Source organism: Phoenix dactylifera, chromosome 11, assembly GCF_009389715.1.
Source record: "Phoenix dactylifera cultivar Barhee BC4 chromosome 11, palm_55x_up_171113_PBpolish2nd_filt_p, whole genome shotgun sequence".
Taxonomy (NCBI): Eukaryota; Viridiplantae; Streptophyta; class Magnoliopsida; order Arecales; family Arecaceae; genus Phoenix; species Phoenix dactylifera.
The window spans coordinates 9,799,418-9,823,791 of record NC_052402.1 but is presented as its reverse complement, the minus strand read 5'-3'; the positions used below and the strand labels follow the sequence as shown (position 1 = coordinate 9,823,791).

Below are 24,374 nucleotides of genomic sequence, written 5' to 3'. Positions count from 1 at the left end.
CACCCTTCACTGCTATCAAAAGCCAATTACCGATCGGCTTCCATGATCGCAAGCCTCTGCAGTACCAGGAAAGACCCACACACTCCTCACCTCTCGGTCTGAGAAGATGCTCACATGGCTGTTGCTTGTGATGTCTTTTTTTAAGATAGATGTACTTACCATTAAATTTCATTAACAATGAACTAATCATCTCCTAATCACAGTATCCAGAGATGATATAGAATCCTCATAACCGAAGAGTAAACTAATGAAAGAAATCGATGATGCATAAGCCATGAAATGGGCAACAGAAGACGATCAGAACGACATTTCTCCATCAAACATCACATGTTTAACAGAATCATTTACATGATCCAGAAGAACAGGGAATGTGGGTCAGATGAACTTCAGCAGATCCCCTGCAGCCTGAAAAATGGAGGCAAGAAAGAGTTTATACCCACTGAATGAGCCTGAAACCTCGAGTACATCAGATGCCACAAAAGTAGATCCTAGCACTTTGAGCGCCAAGCAACCATTTGGCAATTTGTAATCTTACCAAAACTTTAAATGCTGTAGCTGAAAACAAACAAGTTCATGTGTGGTCATTGCTCTAGCCCTGTAGGATTTCCTTCTGCAAAACCACAAAAGCAGAGAGATGAAGAGAAGCATCAGGCAAGCCTCTAGAAAATCCTGAGATCCATAAAGAACCTTGCTGTTGGTTAAAACGTTCCAAGATTTACAACCACTTAGATTAACATTAATGAATGATTAATATAGCAGCAACTTGAAGAAAGTTTTAAACGAGCAAAGATGCATTTCTGTAAAAATCTGAAAGAATTTTTGCATGACATCAGAGAGTATTCGACAAAATTTATAGGGACTCAAACAATTTGTAAAGCATAGCGAGACAAATTCAAAAATGCTCCTGGTAAATGAAAACAGCAACAAGAAAAGAATAACTCCCAAAGGAGAGAATGAGAATTTTTCTTGGCATTGATGATTGGCATTTTTGTTCCTTAGAGCGGCAAGAAAACCAAATCAAATCTTTATGGAGAATGAAGGTATAATAGAGAAGCCATGGACTTACGCCATTGATGAGGCCCCTCTGGTGTTGTTTCATGCACTGCAGGATATACTTGAACGTCTCAATCTCGCAAGGGACTGTGATTGCACCTCCATGCTCAAATCCAAACTCCTCTTCAGCCTTTTCCAGCAGTAGCTTGAATGCTGGGTGGCTCAGATAACTTGTCGGCACGACGAACCTCCGATGCTCGGGTCCTACGTAGATCGGAATGCACCCCTTCGGGACATCTGGTGGGGGCTCCGGGCTGCGGCAGCCCTCCTCGTCTGAATCGCATGAGATGCATGCATTCCTCAAGCGCTTGTCCACGGCAGGGGGGATGCCGGAAGCCTTGGATTCATTTTCCTTTGGCCCAAGGGCCATCGAATGCCATTTCTGGAGCATCTCTCTAAATCGGACTATCTGCCGGATTCCGGTCACCTTCACGCCTTCCTCGCCCATGGCTGGAGGACTTAATGGTGATGACCAGATTTGGTGTTAGAATTCCGGCGAAGTAGGATCATCAGATCTCAATGATCTCTGTGCACTCATAGTCTCGACTGCATGCAGCATTAGTTTAAGAAAAAATAAATATGTAACTTTAATCAAATTCTTTCACATATTCTCAAAGTTTGAAACATGCTAAAGTTCTATTCCAGTAGAGTTGGTATGGCTTTTGGAGCTTCAAGATAAAGAATTCAGTCATGGTAAAGCTCCTATATACTTTTACAGACAATCCAAGTATGATATATCATGATGCACTGCAGAGATTCTTAGGAGACGAGATTGAATTGCAGACACACTCAACAACCAATATTTGCTAATAGAATGTAATTTAATCACTAAAACGACAAGCTAAGGACTCGATCGCAGCAGATGAAAGAAAATTATATCAATGGAGGATTGTTTAGTTTTCAAAATAAATCAATAATTAAGATCATGGAATCTCCTAAAAATGATTAAGGTTTAAAGAGCTGAGATCTATTACCAGGAACATCTGGCAATAAGATGATTGTCCTAGCATGGCAGTGCATGATATGTGCAGAATAGAATTTATAGAATTTCAGAAGAATAACATGAGATTTTAGTTTCAATGAGAGTCCCAACATAATGTGTTTAACAATTCGTGATGCATCGTATGAGGTAGGATCATCTTTTGCCTAATGATGTAGAATTCTAATTGCTCATCTTTTGCCTCAGTGCGCAAATAAAAAGAGATTCAAATGAGACCAGCCAATGATTAACCTTATTAATTAAGACAATATAGTATTCGACTTGGTAGCCCGAATGATTCAGCTGAGGGGATCTAAAGCCGCAGAAATAAAAAATCTGAAAGAATTTTCAGGATGATGTTTGTTAGGAATTGATGGCCTCTTCGATAATCGATTGCATGGTTCGAGACAGTGGATTAATAAATAAATGTGTGATGTTGTAACATCTTAAGGTCAGAAGAACAATTTCACTGAGTTCTATTACATGAATACAGAAATTGCAAGTAAATCAAAACTTTTGAGGATGTGTTGATATCTTTCCATCAAACACTAAGAATTATGTAAACCAAGTGATAATATGTTCATTAGCAAGAGCACCTTTGGATTCAACAATGGTAGAAGCATTCTTCTTGGCATTACTGATATCCTCATGGAAGATAAATCGATCGTAACCTAGCTATTGGTGTCAAATTAAATGTAAACAGGGGAGGGGCATTAACACTTGCATCAATGCAGCAAACCTCTCTATAACATTGGTTTCAGAATTAACATTTCTTGGTCCTAAGTGTCCTAAAGATGGAGGTGGAGATCACTCTCCAACGCATTCTTTTAAAAAGCAACCAATAGAAGTGATTTGAGATAACTTAATTTAATCTCTAATTACATAGCTAGAGGGTGATTTGGCTTTTTCTTTTTTAGGATCTCCACGAGTTTGTACATTCCTCGCATGCACTCATGTCATAATTCATTATTTCACTTTATAATAACATCAGAATCATATCATAAAAAATATTAAAAATCAATGGAAAAATAAGTCTCGTTGTTACTGACAATTTTTTTTTCTTAAAAAAAAGGATTGTCATATAAATCAAAGCCATAACCATTTGCACCAAGGAATACTTTGTTTGCAACTGACACCAAAAAGATATTATTATAATCTGAAAACAGCGTTGCGAGATAAGTAGGAAGGTAAAAAAAATAACCACAGATTCTGTGAGATCTACCATCACCAGGAATGAAAAGGATACAAATCCAGATTCATCAATCTAATATGACATATAAATAGATAGATATACAAATGAAAAATGCATCGAAAAATAAAGAGAATTAGGAACAAGGATATGACTTCGTTATCTAAAAGGGAGAGCAGAGGCTGCCATTAGGAGAGGAGGCGGAGGGGGAGAAGGGAAGGGAGGAGCAGGCGAAGATTTAAACGTTGCAATCCAATTTACTAATTTACCCCTATGATTTCGTGTCATTCCTTTTCTATCCCCTATCGAGAACGAGGGCAAATTGGGAAGTGGGAGACCAGGGAGGGTGGAGAAGAAGAATAGGGGCGGGTCAATAGGGACACGTGTCATGTCGAAAGAAGTCCGCACAAAATTACCGCCGAGGAAATTGACCCGATCACCCCGGGCCAACGGCGACATTTGGTGGCCGGGAGTTGATTTTCTCGTCAGGCGCATCTTAGCCGTACAATGGGGAAACCAGTAGTTGATCGGATGGTTTGAGATTGTTTTCTTTGGTGTGACTCAATTAACTTTTAGGGCTTTAAGATAAGCTCGCATGAAAAAATAATTTCCATATTAATCCAATAATTGGTTTTTTTTCACACCAGATTATCGAGTGAAAATAATCCAAAATTATCATTACTTGGCAAAAAAAACCCACTTATATTATGTTAATATTATATTACTTATATTATATAAAATAATATAATAAATATATATTATATTCATATTTATAATTAAATATATTATTTGTTAATATATTATATTGATAATATATATATATACTTCATATATTATAATTTTATATTTATATTAATTATTTATACTTATCATTTTATTTTGATAATAGTATGTTAATTAATAAATATTGATTGCTAACAAATAATTGATAAATATTTGTTAATTTCTAATAAATCTGACATGGGATTATTAATATTAATATATTTATTAATATATTAAAAATATAATAAAATTTATTTATAATAAGAAATATATTTTTAATATATGTATAATTAATTAAAATTATTTATTAAATTATGTAAATATATTTCAGTATTCGAAATGGCCCATATTAATATGGTTTTTTATTGCGGTACACATAATGACAAGAAGACTATCCTCTTCATAAATATTAATTATTTGAAACTTTCTTCCCACTCGGAACTCAAAATAATTCAACTTAATTATTTTCAGGTTTAGGATGTTATTACCATAAGTGTGAGTGAGTCGAATCCGAAGAAAGACCGGTGCGGTCCAACTCAACTTCATATTTAAATCTCATCACAAAATTAATCCCAAGCCCGATCTAATTCTTTCAACTTGGGTATTGCATCCGATGTAATGCTAATCTTACCAATCCTTCAAATTTTTCCAATGAAATTGGGGCCAAGATAACCCAAACACAAATCAAAACTACACATAAATAGATTATTTAATTATACTATAAACATATCAGCAATAAAATAATAGTAAGTAATACGAAGATGTGGGTCGACCCAACCCACCTATGGTTCTAATTATAGTATAGGGTTGAATTAGATTGCACCAAGTCTGGGCAATGAATCAGAATAAAATATACCCAGTTGGGCTTTGGCCTAGCATCAACTTATTTTGTAGAGTATTTTCTACAGTACATTAAGATTTGCATTTGGAGTATGTGGCAAACACCAATTCACCTAATAAGTTGTTTTGCATTCTGTCCTATTTTTCCCATCCCTTTGCAACATTACTATCAACCACAGCTGGCCTTATAATGACTCCAACCATACTGTAGCTTTCTTAAACCTTATCACCAATAATGATAGCAATAGAAAACTAATACTCTCTTGGACAGGTGGCGCAGAAAATGGACTGCTGGCTAAAGAGACAGTGATGTGCATGCCATGCCCATTGGAAGTCTTTTGCCAGCGTCCAAGTGATGTGGACTGCCATTGATTGCCTGAAGGACCCTAAACCCAGTTATTTACAAGATGGTAATCTTAGCTTTATATTCCAACTGAACAGGAGCAAGATTCTCACAGTCACATCCACCACCCAAAAAAAAGAGGAACAAACTTTCCAGTAACCTAATATATATATATATATATATATATATATATATATATATATATATATATATATATATATATATATATATATATATATATATATATAATTGAACAGAAGACCAAAAACTGTTATATATATTTTTTTATCTGCTCATCCATATCCGATACGAATACATCCAAAAAAAAATTAAAAAATAATGCATCACAGTGTGTACTAGACAACTTTCTTTCTCCGACCCATAGAGTACTTTTAGAATGATCAGCCACATATGAGATCATCCAATCCGCAGCCCTATTAGCTTTTCTGAGATTATTCACTTATTAGCTTTTTCTTTCTCGTAATAGAATATTTATTTGCCAAAAGCAAAGGTTTTCATCTTAATACTGTTTTAGTTAGTTTCTTGTCTACTAAAATGATAAATTCTAACTTGATAGCCTCTCCATGCCCATCATACGTTGTGTATTGTTTTGGTAATTTTTGACACCAGACATCAATAGAAGGAATAGCCAATCCAATCCTTCTTGGTTTCTTTACTATATATATATATATATATATATATATATATATATATTTACAAGGTACTTCATATTTGGGTAATAATATGAACGGTATCTAAATCTTAAACCCTTGCCACATTGACGCCGAGTCACAAGGCTTAGATACCGATCTTATCCATTACGTGGAAATGGGAATGGCGGGGCCCACCCCCATGGGTTGCCCAGTCAACGGCCCTCCGGCCTTCCCGGCGCCCTCCTCTTGCAAGCTTCGGCTCTGTCAAAGCTGACGCGGCTCGAGCCGGCTCAGCTTTCCTGGAGACTTTAATTGGGCCTCAGAAAAGGCCAACCCACTCCAACCTCGTTGACTGTTTAATCATGTGATGTGGAAATATTAGAGATACCAGTTGCTTGTGTCCATGAGCAATTGCAAGATATCCTAATCTTTGATGGCAACATTTCTATTCTCTAATGGATTACACTTCAGACTTCAATGGTTATTTGAAGGTATGCATACTATTGATAATTGGTAGGAGCGTAGATAGAGAAAAAATAGAATTCAATTCGACTCGTCGGTTTTTACTTTTTAATCATGTGATATGGAAAGATATAGATATCAGCTGCGTGAGTCTATAAGCAATTGCAAGACATCCTTATCTTGGATGACATAATTTCTACTCTTTTTAGGCAAATCGATTACAGTTCAGACTTTGGTGGTTATTTGAGGGTATGTATTGTTACCTTCAAACTTTTATGATATATATAACATGGATAATTGATTGTAGAATAGAGAGAGGGATTGTATTCGATGGAGCTAAGTTTGATCTAATGTTTATATGTACTAGTAATAGAGTTATTACTGAAGTGAGAAAATTAGTGAAAGCAGCATACGACTAAAGAGTAAATGTTGATTCACCATTTAATCAATATAAGATCGAACTTTCTCACAACATATAGGCTTCTCTATTCATGCATACATCTATGAATTAGTCTCATCAGTTTTCCAAATGGATTATGTGAAGATAATTACTTTCTTTTATCATTTGAGTGGATTATATCTCGAGAAGTTATTCTATTTTATTTTTCTAGCACTTACTCTACATAGAAGATTATTCAATAATTGCAACATCCTAGCATGGTTTTCATCTATAGATGTTTAATATTTTTGGTCATAGATTTGTAAGCTAAGAGAGTTTCACCGGTCATTTCTACTTAGTTTTGCAGACAAAAATAAAGAAAAAATAAATAAAAAACATGCATATAAGTTTTGCATACAAAAATAAAGAAACAACATGCAAGATTGGCAGTAGATTTCGTCCATGAATATTTTACTTATCTATATTTTAAAAAGAAAATGCTTATTCAAACATGCATATAAGAAATATCTGAAAAGGTATAAAATAATTGCTAAAATATTTGGATATATATGTGCGCGCGCGCAAGAAAACATGAAAATTAATAGTTACAAGTATTCTTGAGCAAGTTTGTCCACATTATATATAAAAAACAAACTTTGTAGTCATTTTCTTGTCAATTCTTTTTGCCCTCACATTTTCTCTCAAGTACTAATCATTGATTTACATTAAGGGCTGCATCATACAATAAGAAGGGGAAGTGGGTTATATACGATTATGATGTATTCATATCAGCCTCCGATTGCTTACTTCATAAATCATTAAATAAAACTGATACAAGGATAATCAAGTGCAGTAAAGAGTAACTAAATGATGCAACTAGCTAGTCCCTTAAACCCAAATCTCAAACTAAGCCAAAGGATAATACAAACCATAGTTACATTATTCTCCAGATCATTGAAATATGATTTATCCATGAATTATATATGACTAATTTAATAAATTTTTATAATTACAAATTAAATGATGCCATATATTGTTGCCAGTGACGATGTCGCTTATGCATTTTTAAATAAATAAAACATTTTAGAAAACCTTTTTAGTTTTATTATTTTTCCTAATTTTGTGTTATCCCAATTCTTTCCAAACTTTTGATAATTTTTTCGGATCAAATCCGAAATCATTACATCTAGTTGAATTATTCCTGATTACCAAACTTGTGAATATGGTCTGAAAACAACAGGGATGGGCTCTAGAGGCCCAAGTACCACCAAGCCAGAGCCAAGCCAATTCAAGCCAGCCGTGGGTTAAAGATGACCTCATCCATAAGAATCCCCTGAGATCCTCCTTCCCCTCCTCTTCTCCTCTCTCTCTCTCTCTCTTTCTCCCTGCAAAACCCCACCCCCTCCACCTAGAAAAGCTTACAAGAGTTGGAGAGATTACAAGAAAAAGAGGAGATAATGGGCCTTCTCGATCATCTGTGGGACGAGACGGTGGCCGGTCCCCGCCCGGACTCCGGCCTCGGCAAGCTCCGCAAGTACTCCTCCTTCTCCTCCACCTCCTCCTCCTCCTCCTCCGCCTCCTCCGCCGCCTCCGCCGCCACGGCGCCCGGAAGCTCCCTGGTCACCCGGAGCATCACCATCCTCCGCACCACCTCCTTCCCCCGCAGCGCCCTCGACTCCGCCTCCTCGTCCCCCTCCTCGCCGGCCAGCGTCCCCGACTCGCCCCTCACACGTGAGTCCGTCCCTGCATCCCCTTCCAGAAGCTTCTAGAACGTTCTAGAAGTTTAATCTTTTTTTATTTTTCGGGTTATTTTTATTTTTTAGCTACGGGGCCGAGAGGAGAATGGTGGAGGCTTAGGAAGAAGCCGACGCCGGTGGCGGAGGGTATGGAGACCGCCGAACCCCGGAACCCGGACGTTTACGACTGGTTAGTTCTTTTTTTTTTTTCCATTTCTTTCAATTTAGCCCACAAGAGCACCTATAATTATAAATAAACTCCTCGACCGTGTAGTATAACTTCTTGTGATAAATATAGTTGTAATACACCAAAGCCACCTGCTTTCGTGGGTTTGTTTGCTTTGTTTCAGCTTCATGACTCGTGCTTTTTTTATAGTAACAGATTAGAGTTTTGTAAGATCGGATGAGAAAATTTGTTAAGAAAAATCATATTGGTTCACTAGAGGAACGTTTTTTTTTTTTTTTTCCAATAGTCTGTGCGAGATTCAGCTTATTTGGGATGAACCAGAATGATTTTTTTTATGGGAATATACAAGTATTTTTTCAGCATAAACATATTATTCTATTGGAACCGTAGATAGAATTTTTGCTGAATTATCATGATATGCTATGATGAAGCATATGAATGTATTAATATATTAAACAACGTCTATCAACTATCTTTACATGATGAACATAAAGCATTTATGTCATTTTGGTTTTTCTTGTACAAAAATGAAAGGCCAAAGTATCTTAAATCTCTTGAGAATGTTCTCTGTCAGCAAAAGCTCAAGGACACGAGTACTGCACCTAAAAAAAATAATAATAACAAATAAAAAGCTCACGAGTGAGATTTATTACTATGTGTTATCTTTTTCGTTTTTTGCCTGTCCTTTGCCTAGTTCCTAGGACTTTATGCGCAAGAATTGCTTGTTGAAAGGTAAAAAAAACCTACATGATAATTATCAAAGTCTATCAAAGATGGATTGAGATGATGATTTTTTGGTCAACTTAAAATAGGAGATTCTTTTTGTTTCTCACCCAAAAAAAAAGAAAAAAGCAAAAGATAAGGAGCCTTTTTTTAATTTTGTTAATTTTTCATGTTTTTTGTTTGACTTGGTTGCAGGGTGTTGATAAGTTCTCTGGATAGATGATACTGAGTTAAACAGAAGGAAAAAGGATTACAGTCCACTTCAGTGCGGTGGAAGCTGGTGTTTATAAAGTCTGTATATATTTGTGGTAGGATAGGCATAAGAAAGTTTTGTGAAGCAGGAGTGTTTCTCTTGCCCCCGCTTGGTGTTTTGCCATGTAAATTGAATATGGTTGTGGAATTTATCCGAATGAGCCCAGCCAGATGTAGCTTACACTAACATACATCGGAATCTATTTTAGTTGTTTGATCTGTACTACCTTTGATATGGTGATAAGATATGTTTGTGGCGGTTGCGATAAAATTAAATTCTATATAACTGAATGTTCATTTTATTAATCTCTGTAATCGACTCTAATACTAACTTTCATGGGTGAGGTATGTTATAAAACGTTACCTTATGGATTTACTTTTCAACTCATCCAAGAGTACGTGTGAGGTCTTCCAGAGTTGGGTTTGGAAAATCAAGATCTTCTTGTAATGGTAATCAAGCTAGTTTCAAGGCCAACATCAATGGCTTCATCTTTATATAAGTTGTATTGCCCTATATAGTTTAATATATGGCTCTTGGCTCAATACAATGGATGTAATCAATAGGTTGGCGCATTCATGCTGTTTGATCTGAGCATTATTGCTATGGTCTTTCATGGAAATAATATGGTGTAATGAAATTGTTTGTCTTGCTTAAAGAATTCGGATAAGAAGCATCTTTTTCCAAAAATCATAGACATATTAGTGTGGGAAAATTTATGAAGATAAATAAAAGAAAGCATAGGAGAACATTTTGATGAGCCTGCATGATTCGATCCTCTGCATCTCAAGTCTAGCTATGGTTATTTAACAAGAGCGTGCAAAATAAGGGCTTTAAGTTGATGGAAATTGTATGGAAAACGTGGTTATATATTCATAGCTAGTTATGTTTCATCTCAACTACAACCTGCCACGTACCCAGATTATATAGATTGTCTACTATCAAGAATAGTACAATTGCTATTTGTAAAAGAAGATTGACCTATTAAAAGAGTCAACAGGAAATAGAAGCAAGTCTCCAAAAGATTGGAATTGGTAAATGGTAAGTCAACGTACAATTTTAGCCAAGTTTTCATTTAATTGAAACTTAGTTAACTACCTAAATTACCATTCCCTTACATGCTAAAATAAAAAAGAAAAAATAAAGATGGACTTTAGTGTTTTTTTTAAAGAAAATGGTGGGAAAGGCCACCACACAATTAATTATAAATGAAATAAGGACAAAAGGAGGAGAGGAAAAAAAAAACCAGAAAAGAGAGAAGAAAAAACCAAAAAAAAAAAAAAGAAAGGTAGGGATCAGGGAACCTTGAGAGCCCAAACAACAAAGTCCATACCTACAAGAAGCCCAATAGACAAACTCTGGCCCGTTTCTAACTAAGAAATGGGCCACGAGCGGGCTCAACAACACAAAAGTCAAACGTGAAGTAGGCCAGATGGCATCAGGCGGTGGAAGAGATCAGGTGGTCAGAATTTATTCCATGGGTAATGAGAACAGGTAACTCAAATCCATCGCCATCAAATATTCACCACCGGTACCGATAGGCCTCCGCTTCCTTGCCTTTAAGAAGACATGCATTTCTTTTATTCAGAAGTCATGATATTATAATTTGTAAGCCCAACCCTGAAAAAAAAAAAATGGTAAACTTTGTTGCACGTCCTCGTGCCACCATTGACAAGTATGGATGTTACATCATCATCATCATCATCTCTCTCTCTCTCGCGCGCTCTCGCACGCACATGCGCTCTGCATGCCTATAATTTGTAAGATGACTTAGCCCCATTTGGAAGAATTTTTAGAGGATCAAAAAATACTTTCTGGTTCTCCAAAAATACTTTTAGTTGAAATAAAAATATTTGATAAAAATTTTGAAAAGTTATTTTAGCTTTTCTAAAAAGCTAAAAACAGCCTTTTGAAACAAGCTTCATTTTGGAGCTTTCCAGAAAAGCACTTTCTGGCCTAGTCAGAAAGCTATTTTTGACCAAAAAATTTATGATAAAATATAACAATTACACAAAATGTCTCTTTAAAATCCTAAAAATATGTTAGAAAATTTGTTACAAAGATAAATTGCCATCAGAAAGGTGAAAAATTAATTTATACTAATAATTATAATATTTTATACTTTTATTATTGTATTATACTATAAATATAATATTATATTACATTATATCTTAATACATTAACATGTTATGTTAAATAATTTAATATTATGTTATATTATAAAAATTAATTTATGCTAATAATTATTATATTTTATATATTTATTATTTATTATACTATAAATATAATATTATATTACATTATATCATAATACACTGATATGTTATATTAAATAATTTAATATTATATTAAATTAATTTAATATTATATTAAATTATTATGCTATAGTATACAATATTATATTACTATATTATAATGATATTATATTACATTACAAAAATATTTTACTATATCATATATTTATAAATTAATACATATTATATTTTATTATGCTCTATTGTATAATATTATATAATGTTCTTTATGATCATTTTGTCATACCAAAAGTACTTTCTCAGTTTGTTTACCAACACATGTTAAAGTGTTACAGCACTTTAAAAATGTAGTTACCAAAAAGCAAACAACTTTTTATAAAAGCTCTACTTCAAAAAAAACTCTGCTTCCAAAAACTTTACTGCCAACAATTCCTCCAAACAGAACCTTAACATTGCCGGTCTAAAAGAATTACCTGAGGGAGTTCTTGTTTACTTCATTAGGAACACACTCAGATCAGGCAATCCTCTATGCAATTTATGGTGCCCTTATGCTACCCATTTAAGCTACAGCAGCAACACATACAGCCTCCACTAGAATGATCATCATGTCAGTAAACAATTTTATCCCATGTAATGTTATGACTCGTTAGTCGGATAAAATAATTTTTAAGTGCAAAATTCATAAGAGACTAGCTCATTGGCTCTTACTTCCCATGCATCAACCCACACATTTGTTTTTCTTCCCATCCGCCTTGCCCAAAAATGATCACAAATACTAGATGTTATTTCTGAAAGTCCACCCGGGGCACTGCTGCACGGTTCCTTCAGCTGCTACAACGCAATGCAAGGAGCTGCAGCCACCACCATTATAGATCAAAGCAAAGGATTCTTACTGAAATCTATTACCTTTTCAGGTACTTGATCACCTTAAATGGACAATCATCCAAGCAAGCAACATTCGTAGAGATGTGAATCGCTGCAGGCTATTTTCAAAACTTTGAGCTACATCTACAGGTCTGAATCCATAGGATAATCAAGCATGCATCGCAGAAATAATCAGCACTCGAGACTATTTTCCTTCCCAACAAACGAATCGAGAGACATGACTCAAAAAAATAATTTTATGATCAATACTATCAATACTTCAGTATTGTCAAAATGCAAAACTACTTTCAGTGGGCTGAAAAATAAAAACAGCAAGCCACACACAATGCGACCACTTATAAAAGCTCATCAGCACATATGTACACAATTTACGTGGTCTGTGTTGGTAACACTGAAATCTTGCAGAGTTGACAAAAGCACACCTGTACCTGCTGTATGCACCTCCTGTACATTGAAACCTACAGCTAACCCTTCTCTGAAGCATGCAGAATGGAAAGGTGCTACTAAGTCGCAAAAGAATATTGCTCATTCTGAGCATCAGTCTCTTAGTGGGTCAGAAGTTGGTAGCTTTTGTGGAGCAGAAAATAAGAATATACACTTTTTCCTACAAAATTCTTTTGTTTTGGGCGTGGCAGAAAAGGATGAGCAAGCAAAATTATTCAATGCTCAAAATCCAATATAGATGACCAAGAGACGGAGCAACGTTTTAAAACAGTGAATTTGAGGGGCCAATGATTGAGCAAAAATTGAATTGACCTTAGATGAATGCAATGAGAAAAACAACAAGGGAAACATAAACATACACGACGCAGGAATATGGATGTCCAGGAAAATCAACAGCAAACAGAGTTAAAATCGAAACACGTCGTAAGAGAAACTTGGGAGCAAATAAACTCATGATACAATTCAACGGAAGAAACAAAAAGTACAAGCACTACACAACATGCAGTCATTGACTCAGATCAAGGCCTGAGAACAAAATCAAACTTCAATATATACAAGCATGAGGAAAGAAGAATGGAGTTCTAGGGCTCGATGATTTCATTTCCATACACAATTTTTAGCTTCAATAACGATCACATACACAACTCAGTTCAGCAGTCAGAGTCCACCCCGTTTAAGGATAGATCCTATCCATGCAGCTGAGGAAGTGATGGTCAAGACAGGATAATTAAACATCAATATATCGAGCAGTGAATCATTCGTTCAAGAGTTGCTAAAACCAGGATATATGGGTAGGTACTGTTAAGGAATAACATCAAAGATGCACAAGAAATAACATCAAAGAGGAAAACAAGGACCTAAGATTTCTTGGGTAATCAGATAAGACAGTTTCACTGACATAGAGAACATTTTCCTCAACAACATAGCAGCAGATTCTTCGGGAACATGAATTGATTCTGAGGAGGCAGAAAACACCAGAAGGATTTTAGGAGATATGCATTTCCTTTCCGGAATAGAAACCTAAGGGAACTATGGAAAACCAAAAGGAAGTGCACCGCAACAACAGAACGAAACATCGCCTATTAAAGCTTGAAAGCATATCCATCACCTTAAGTTGACATCATAAAAGCCTGAATTAGGTTCTCTGCAGCACGCTTCTGTTCAGGGGTTCCAGATATCTGAGCAATTCGCTCATAACGGGATGATTTTGAATCAACAATTTCAATATGAGCTCCAGATATCTGCAACAGCATAAAACAGATAAGAAACTAGTTAAACTAAACCAAATAAAATTTAATTAGAAGGCTAACTAGATGAAGAATTGGAAAAATAGCAGGGCAAGAAGCCTGGATTTGGTCGGTAATGCTAAGGAAGGTCAATGGTGTACGACATATGGTTGAATGTGTATCTAATATTCCATAGCCCGTCTATGACATGATTTTCAGTATGTCCATTACCTGAATATCTGATGTTCAAATTATTCTGGAGTGGTTTTAGTGATCTTCTGATTGAAACTCTTTGCATTTGTAACACATAATTCAATTTTCCAGGGCACTGAATTTCATCAATCTCAATTCTTAGGATCAATGAACAGCTCAACTGTCTGGTCACTATGTTGTTATACATTGTTCAGAATGTTTCATATTTTCAAACCCATACTAATAATCTTTGGGTCTACAGAAAAAAAGTGAAATTAGATAAGTTTATAGGTCATGGTTGCTCTAAAATTGAGACATGGATTTGCGTTCTCCTTTTGACAGGAGATCTTCAGCAGCACCCTTTAACGAGAATCAATTCCAAAAGTCAGATATATGGCTAAAGGTCAGGTAAGGGAAATTTTCAGTTTTCCCTTGTGGATAGCAAGAAACTAGACCATTGAAACCAGAGACAGTTCCATGTTATCAGTATGGTGCGCTAGATTTGGGTGATTCTGTATATATGGCAAATAGGAATCCAGATTTTGAAGCTGAAGTTCAAAAAAATAAAAAAAACATGCAAACAAGAGGAAAAACCACCGCCAAAATACTAAATCATGTCCAAACTAAACCATGTCTGAATTCTAGACCACTCATATTTAAAACTAGATGCACTTAGGGCATGCTATAAAATGCAAAAACCTAATTCCAGTCTAAATAAGTATACATGCATTTGTTACAAACATGTAAAGCATATGAGAAAAAAGCAAATATATTATGAGGATAAATGTCACCCCCTTTTGGACACCCACCTTTCTTATATTTCCATGTTTGTGCCACCTTTTCCCATAACTTTAGCTAAAGCATTTGCAGGAATCACCATCTCAATATATGGGGGCAATCTGCCCAAAGTTAGAGCAACAGAAAACCAAAACATAGTTAGATCATTATAATGACTTCTAATGCATAATAGAGTATCTAGTCTCAATTTAAAAAAGGCTTCTTAAAACATTGACAAGGTCTTGTGAATATGATGACGAGAAAATAAATTATCAATTGCATCCTTGTGAAAATACATGGTCTAAATGTTTCATAGAGGGCACAAGGAGATCCAAGGAAAGCAGCAGTTTGGACTATTATTTCACTTGGACCACAGGAACAACATCTAAGTCAATATAAATAGTGCATAGGAAAAAACATACCCTCCATATGACTTTGATGAATACTGGGAAAGGGAACCATAGCCATTCTCCCCAGCCTTGACAAAGAGAAAAATAGCAATGTTAATCAAAAGCTTCTATGAATTTTCCAAAAATTCCAAACAGCAAATAATTTGGAGCAGGCAATATACCTGCAGAGAGCTGTATCCATATAAACTGCTTCCAGGAAATACTCCAAAACCCCTTTCAGTTTCTACTCTCTGGTCATAGCTCAAAGGTGCAACTGATGGAATGCTAGGTAATACTGGAGGGACAGACAGACTACTCGTGTAAAGAGGATCAACTGGAGGAGCGCTCTGACTACCATCCTTATGAGCATTCTGGCTGCCATTCCTATCTCTCAAAGCATCTTCCCTAAGCCTCAAAATAATCTGAACAAGCGCATCACGCAAATTACCTACCTCTCCAGTCACCTGGATCCAGATCAAAAGTGAAAGGAAAATACATATTAGAACCTGTCCAGGGACAACAGAAGGAAATCAGGATTCAAGGAAATAGGCAAACCTGCACAAGCTCATCATTGGAAGCAGCACGTTTAGGCTTTTCACCTTTTGAGATCCGAATTTCAGCCTTTGTCTTTTTGCGCATGTCGCTTATAATCGAGCCACTCTTGCCAATGAGACAGCCAATCACCTTTGAGGGAACAAGAAGACGGATATTCACTTTCTCAGCATCCTCATCATTGATCTTTCCTTGAAGCAGCAAAATAGCTTCAATTGCAGCAGATCTAATATCATCTGTGGACTGCACGCGCAGATCATGCATCATACCATTAGCCAAAATTTGATAACCAGGAAAAAATGCAAAACACATGAATAAATCTAACCTCTGTAGATGTGACAGTAATAAGACATTCTTCAGTCTCGTCCTTCGTATCATCAACATCAATGCGAGCACCACTGTTTTGCCTTATACTCTTTATGGTACTCCCTCCCTTACCAATAACACGTCCAATCTTGTCAGATGGACACAAGACTCGTACTACTAAATCCTCTGAGCGTGATGGACCACCATATCCAGAAACAACAGGAAGAGCAGATGGATAAACTGGCCATGCACTAGTTGTATCAGTATATCCATGAAGCTCTGGTACATGCGGTGTTGCGCCTATGACTGATGGCACAGATCGAGAAGGGGAAACAATAGCATTTGCAGCAGGGAAGAAGCTACCAGCTGAATAGACAGTAACATCTGAAGGAATGATAATTGGTGGAAGCTCTGGAACAGAAGTATCAAGGGAGATCTCTTCTTTTGGTGAAAACTTGTACATAATACAAGAAACCGCAAATAATGCTTTCTTAACTGCTTCAGCATCACCGGTTATCTGTATAAGCATATAAGAAAAATTAATACAGCTGGCAGTAAGATAAACAACAGCAAATAGAGTACAACCATAGAGATGAGTTGCATGAAATTTTGTTCCACGAGGTAAATATCTAGACTTGCAAAAGTCACATGAAATCTGTTCCAGATAAGGTAAATATCTAGGACTTGTCCAAATTAAGTTTGGCAAAATCGATGCCATAATCAAATACAGAAATCCAATAAGCATCAAAAATTTTAAAAGCACGTGGAATAAAAGTCACTTCCTCACTTAAACTAGTTGGCTAAATAGGGGAAGCTGGTTCAGCTATTTTTGATGAGCCGTAATTCCGCTTAGGCTGTAGGCTGCGACTTTACAGAAGGAAAGCATATTAAGACATGATCCTCTGACGATCCATAGAAAAAACAAGAGGACAGACTACAATATATGCATTAGCCACATAGCTTGAACCACATCTAGAGAGCTTCAAAAGAACACCGACTAGTTGATAAAACTTAAATGGTAACAAGAAATTGTAAACCACTTTCCAAAGAAAGGATCCAAAGCATGGTTTTTTAAGTGGTAAATCTTAGCGAAAAAAAGGTAACTTTGAAAATTTCCATTAAGGGGATCCAAATATAACTTTTTTTAATAGAGGCTTTCTTGCATCTATCTCTAACCACTTTAAGATAAAGCAAGCCCAAGGGGGTTAAATCTATAAAAATAAGAAGAACATTTATCCATGCACTCCTTAACTTCTAACACCATGCAATATCACCTGAGCTCACAGGTAGCAGGCTCCCGGCCAGGGTTTTTCTATTATATCATAGATATTGCAGGGAACGAGAGCAGGTTGACCACTGAACCTTATTACGATGAACATCTGACTGATCAAATGAAGCAGACAAAAAGATTACCGACATGCTTGTAAAAAAAAAAACTGTAGGCAGGAAGATTATTGGCAAATCCTACTTATAAAAACCAAAAACACTAATTTGGATAAAATTATCTTAGACTTGCCGAACCCATGATAAATAACTTCTGATAGATCATCATATAACGAGTAAAGCACGTAGATTTCTACATAATATATTGCCACGAGATCTAGTCCCATAATTCAACTTATAGTAGCTCCTAGGATCCTAATTTAGGATTAAGTAAAGCACTAAGAGCATTTACCTGAACAAAGTTATCATAGCTCATTGCACAGGAATGAGTAGCATTGTTGGCATCCTTTGGGTTTACTTTTATGTTTGCCCTGGTCTTTGATCTCAATCTCTTTATGGTGGCCCCAGATTTGCCAATTATATTTGCAGCTTGACTAGCGGGCACAAGTATCTGGGCTTCCTCCTTGTTCCTCTTATCAGAATCACTAGCATTAGCCAGGGCATTGACAATTGCATCATGCACCTTAAGCAGAGCATCCTGAGCAGGGCAAAGAGGTTCCATGCTGTCCTCATCAGCATCCATAGGATCCTTGTCTTTAACATAGCAATATATGGTAATAACCCTCATGTCCGCACCAGGAAAAGGATCGACAACCTTAATTTTAGCATATGTCTCTTGTCTTATGGAATTTATGACTTTACCACTCTTACCAATGACACTCCCAATAACACCAGCAGGACAAAGTATGCGATAGACAACCAATTCACCATCACCAGATCGCTCCATGTTACCTGGTCGCTTGTTCCACTGTTTCCCATCATTGTCATCATCCCTCTGCTGGCGCGATCGTTTCCCAGTCTCCACCATGATTCAGTTAAAGATATGAACCTGTTACAGCTGAGAAAACATTACATTGGTAGACCAATAAGATACATACTAAAAAATGCAATACAAGCACCATGAAGATACTTCATCAATGTATTTGGCATACATAAAGCGGTCCTGCATGAGACAACCACGTAAATAACATCATAAAACCAGCAAACTGAAACTGAGAATGAGCATTAAATCCTACATTAAACTGGCAGACAGTTCTATAAGAAGATCAAAGAAAAGACACTAACAGATTATAGCATACAATAAATTTTAGAGATTTAGCTGCCTAGAGTAATTTTATAGATTGAGCTGCCAACAGTAAATTTTATAGATTGAGCTGCCTACAGTAAATTTCACAGATGTAGCAGGAACTCGTTGAATTACTTCCACAACATAGTTCATTGGGCACCAATCAGAACTAAAGGCATGCTACCTGCCTGATGGACATGGACCATGGCAAGGTAAAATTTGAAAATTTGAAAACAGAAAAATGAAGTATATAAAATATATGGCAGCTGCACTTCTGTGCTTTAACCCAATTGCAATTTCAAATTGAAGTCTTCCAGCATGTCTTTAATTGCTTTTGAGACGTTTGAGAAGTGATAACCAACTCGGTGGCCAAAACTATTCGACGTGAAATGAAATTGTGTAATTAACCATGTTGACATTAGTTCTTCCCTTGATGTATATAATGCTTTTCTGTCTGGAAACATGAAGCCGCAATGAAGACTTCCTTTAACTCCTATTTATAACGTCACAGGGCCCACCAGCTCACCGTTAACGGCAGAAATTCTTTCCTGACTCCCTTACTGCTAGCTTTGGAATGCGACAAGAGAAAGGGATAATGAGATGGATAATTTGTACTGCCCGTGCCTCTTGTTTTCCTTGTATAAATATAATTTTTTCAGTAAACAATCCTCTCCATTTTTACTCTCTAATAAATGTCCCAGAAAGAGAAAGAAATATATAAATAAAATAAAGGTTTGTATTATCAAATTTACTACAAATGATTACGATCTATGGAATTACAGCTGCTCTTCCCATAACCCTTTAAAGACAAAAGTTGAGTCTCAGATTTCTGATCCCCTCATTTTAGAGAATGTGAGTGTGTTGTTTGTTTTATTTTTCCACTTCTGTTTTCAATATGCCATGCATGACCCTATGCTCATTCGAGTGCCCTCCAAGACTTTTCATCTTTGTTATAACTTGAAATCCTCTGCATGTTGCTCAGGTCATATTTGGCAGTAGACATTCATTTCAACAATCATGAGCATTGCACATGCCGAAATCCATTTACTTCTCTGCTATAACACTAGCAAATTTTCCATTATTATCAGATGGATAAAAAATAATAAGATAACCAAAACCATATCCAATTATATACTACCGACAAGGGCTATAACAATGGAGAGAAGAATCAATAAACATGTAACAGAAGCTCACAACAAGAATCAACTAAAAAATCCGAAACATATCAGAGAACTGAGAAGAAGATAATCACAAATACAAACTGTTGCGACCATAATAACAGATTTTCTCGGAAGCAGACAAGACAGCAACAAACTAATGCGTAGTAATAGATGAAAATACAGAACACAAACAAGGTAAGAACCAAAGAATGCGTCTCTAACTAAACTATATCACCCATAACAGTTGATAGCAATTGATTTGGTACGAACAGCATATAGATCATATCACAAAATCAGGAAAACAAATGGGAATGCGATGAAGGGGTCCAAATATACAGAGATATAGGGGATCGCAAAAGAACAAAATTTGATCCCATTATTTCTCCGGGGATATTCCATGCCCGAAACTAGCGAAGGCAAAATCCCATCCCTGTTCATCAACGGCGCAAGAACCTAACCCTAGCAAAAGCCCTGGATCTGGAGAAGCCCCAGAGAAAGGAACGAACGGCGAAACTTCCAAAACCCTGAAACAAGAAGGGATTCGACAAGAGAGAGGAAGCGTACCGTATCGGCGGGACGAAAAACCCTAACCCTCGACTACTTCCGCTCCAATGACAGCCCCCTATTGGGTTTTTTAGATGCCGGGGTCCGCCACCGGCTCGGTCGGTGGAAGCCATCTGTGACCGGGTATTTGCGGTCGCCCGACCGGGCTTTTTGTTTTTTGTATGGTGAGCTTATATATTATTTATGTATAAGTACCTACCATGCCAAAAACCTTAGAGAGCGCTTGCTTTAATCTTCATAGGACTTTTCGGCGAACACCTTGGGCGTGCGGTAACTGCAGACAGACAGAGCCCTCCCCTGGAGAGAGCCGGGGGTGGATGTCCCACTGAATCTTGGAGGAGAAGATGGAGAATCCCCGGCAGCACTTCAAGGCAGTCCTTGAACTGTTGGAGGATAGAATCGAGGCTTCTTGACGATCGTGGAAGAATGTGGCAGCCGTTATTTGGAGCTTAGGCCGTCAGGTTTCGGCGAAATGGGTGGCTTGGGAGGTGGCGATGCACGGAAAGCTTCAATACAAGGTGGAGGTTTTCTCTCTTGTTGATGATCACATGGCGGTGAGGTACAAATTGGAGGCCGATCAAGACAATGCCCTCTCCAGCGGCCCCTAGGTAGTGGTGGAGCAGCTGCTAGCGATGGAGCTTTGGGCTCTCGATTTCGTCCCGACCCTTGACGTCGTTAGCTTGGCAGTGGTTTCGCTTCAGATGCCAAAGCTTCCGGTAGAATATTAGGAGAACTGCTGGTTGCCTGTTAGCCGTGGACGATATCACCGACCAGCAGAGGAAGATGGGCTTCGTGAGGGTCAAGGTGGCCATCGATGCCACTAAGCCGTTGACGTCAGGCATTCAAATCAAAGGAAGAAATAGGATTTTGTGGTAGCCATTCGTCTTCGAGAATGTCCCTGACTTCTGCTTCCACTGCGAGCGGATCAGGCATGCAGGCGATGAGTGCAAGTTTCCGGTGTCGGTGCCGGCGGTGGAGGTCCGCAGGAGCAGGCGAGATCTTCGACTCCCATGGTGGTGGAGGCAATCGGAGACCCGGGGGTCGGTGGTGAGCCTGACTCCAACTCGGATGAGTTGGCCCGGAGACCGGTTTTCGGCCTTGGATGGCAGCGACAAAGATCCGGTTGCCGAGGGTAGTGAAGGGGTCGTCACTGAGTTCACCCCTTTAACCACTCGAACTCCACTAGATCGCTGTGGGACTCAGAGATGGTCGGTAAAAGTCGGCGAAGGTAGCGCACTGGCATTCACCCCGGAAGGACCAAATGGCTACAGAGGGAGCTGACCGAATGGAATAGCGCATCTAGAAGCAGCTGGAGAGTTGGAAAGCTATTTCGTTATCCATAATGGGCAGGCTGATTCTTGTGAGATCGGTCCTCGGCTCCATACCGGTCTACCTCATACCTAACATGGTTGTTCCGAAGTCGATGTTGCTGAGGATTGAGTAGATGCTCCGAAGCTTCTTGTGGGGCTCGTATGATGGCACACACGGGATACACCTACTTGCTTGGGGTGTCATTTGCTAGTCGACTCAGGAGGATGGGCTAGGTGTTCAATCTTTGCTCAAGAGAGAGGCATTGGTCGCCAGACATGCCGCAAGAATATTCTTTGAGCTACATAGCCTATGGAGTCAGATGATGACAACCCGATATGACCTTGGGACCGCCGATGGGGTTTTTTAGAGGGGTCGAAGGTGCTCCTTCATTTGGAGAAAAATTTGTAGACATGTTCTTATGGTTTTGGCCACATCAGATGGTTGATCAGAGACTAGCACAATATGGATCTAGTGGAGGACCCCTGGATGGACACCCTCTTGGTGAGACTCTGGCCGACCATGGTCAACATTGAGGTCATGGGTGGTTTGCGGGTTTGTGATTTCCTCCACCCAGATAAGACTGGTTGGCTCTAACTAGTCTTGTCATCTATTTGGAGAGCACCTTATAAAGAGTGCATTCACTGGCGGTTTCTGGATGTGCGAGTTTGGAGTGCTATTTGTAGTCCGAGGGTCAGTATCAGGGATATCTACGACCTATTCTAGAGTGAGCAGAGTCAGAGGTTGGACTGTGTCTAGATTTGGAGGTTTGGTTTTCATTCAAGAGTTGCATTATTCTTGTGAAAGGTGGCTTGGGGACGTTCACCAACTAGGGTTGTCCTAAGTATTTTGCTGATCTGCCCTGGGTGTGAGGCAGAGAAGTCCGTGGATCATATGTTATTCTAGTGTGATTGGGTTGTGAGGGTATGGAGGCTGTCTGATATCCTGCCAGAGGCACTATGCCAGTCTAGTTTCATTACCCAAGCACTTAGGAGGTGGTCTGGTATGCCTCAGACTCAGTATGTGGCCCTTAGGGCGACTTATGTTGCTTGTCACATTTAGTTGGCTATGAATGCTTGGATATTCAGGAAGAGTAGTTCGACACCTAGGCTCGTCATGGAGAGGGCCTGAGTGCAGGCTGCGGAGATCACCCATGCTGGTCCGTCGTACTAGCCGTTGATAGCTTGGGATACCCGGGACTCTTATTTTGCTCATGCAGCATCTCAGACGGTGTACAACCCCCGAACTTTCTCAAGGTCAACTTCGATGGATATGTTTTGGATGGCGGCAAGAGGGGTGGTGCAGGCTTCGTGATCAGAGGCCCAGACTCTAGAGTGGTGGCAACTAGAGGGAGCTCAATCTTCGACATATCGGTCTTGGGGCAGAGGTAAGAGCATCTTGGGTCGGCTTATGTCATGATCGGCATGCTCTACGGGCCAGTGCCATCTTGCTCGAAGGTGACTCGGCCATTATGATTGGCCAGATCCGAAAATATCTTGGTATAGCTGAGGGACACCACCCCCTACTTTGAGACATTTGGGACATGGTTAGTGGTGACATTATCTTTAGGGTAGATCATTTTTTTTAAGGAAGGCCAACAACGCTTGGATTGGGTGGCCTCCTTTGTTGCAATCACTTTGGGGGAGTTCTTTGGACTGGCGAGGAGGAGTTGCCACAAACACTTTGTGACTTGTTGTATTTTGACTTTTTTGGATGTATTCATATTAAACTAATATGAATCGCCTGGTGTAGCGCAAAAAAAAAAAAAAAATGAAATAAGTACCAGAACAAGCTAGTGGAACAACGCACAATAGATGGAGATAGTTTGACGAAGAGGGGTTTAAAGGAGGGCTCAAAAAAGCCAGCCTATCTTGGGACATTAGTCTGGTCGGCCATGCAGCAACCATTACATCTCAATGAGCTGCTTACCGTGAGGTACACTCGACCCAAAGCATGCACAAAAGGAAGGGTAAATTATGATTCCTCCTACTAGCCATATGGTCATAAAAATGTAATTAGATTTATTAAGGTCATAAAAATTTTCCTTTAAAAGTACTAAACCTTGACTCAAAAAAATAACTTGACATGACCAAGTCACAAGTCAATACATCAATTCTTTAAAATTTTGTTTCTCTTCCGGTTAAAAAAGTCATACATAATCCATTTCTTAGAATTAGCCTAAACTAAAAACAAATCACTTTCAATTCAAACAATTATCTTCCTCAAAACAAGAGGAAAAAAAAAACAATCA

The 24,374-nt window shown here is 38.0% G+C and overlaps 3 protein-coding genes across 3 annotated transcripts; 1 reads left to right on the top strand and 2 right to left on the bottom strand.

Moving 5' to 3' along the window:
* Positions 1-248: 248 nt before the first annotated feature.
* LOC103703318 (protein SMALL AUXIN UP-REGULATED RNA 10-like) lies at positions 249-3,448 on the bottom strand. Its single transcript, XM_008786135.3, has 3 exons — positions 3,377-3,448; positions 1,067-1,599; positions 249-610 (listed from the first exon to the last, which is right to left on the bottom strand). Exons 2-3 carry the CDS (start codon positions 1,499-1,501, stop codon positions 590-592), a joined length of 456 nt encoding a protein of 151 aa, XP_008784357.3. The 5' UTR covers positions 1,502-1,599; positions 3,377-3,448; the 3' UTR covers positions 249-589.
* A 4,562-nt stretch (positions 3,449-8,010) lies between these two features.
* On the top strand, positions 8,011-9,841 carry LOC103703317 (dormancy-associated protein homolog 3-like). Its single transcript, XM_039131537.1, has 3 exons — positions 8,011-8,391; positions 8,484-8,586; positions 9,502-9,841. Exons 1-3 carry the CDS (start codon positions 8,118-8,120, stop codon positions 9,527-9,529), a joined length of 405 nt encoding a protein of 134 aa, XP_038987465.1. The 5' UTR covers positions 8,011-8,117; the 3' UTR covers positions 9,530-9,841.
* Positions 9,842-12,914: 3,073 nt separating this feature from the next.
* Positions 12,915-20,895, bottom strand: LOC103703316 (KH domain-containing protein At4g18375-like). The gene is given in 9 exon segments (XM_008786132.3): positions 12,915-14,381; positions 15,368-15,381; positions 15,384-15,457; positions 15,758-15,813; positions 15,907-16,188; positions 16,280-16,519; positions 16,602-17,099; positions 18,258-18,863; positions 20,816-20,895. Coding segments are annotated over 8 exon segments (1,872 nt in total). The 5' UTR covers positions 18,834-18,863; positions 20,816-20,895; the 3' UTR covers positions 12,915-14,249.
* Positions 20,896-24,374: the final 3,479 nt, after the last annotated feature.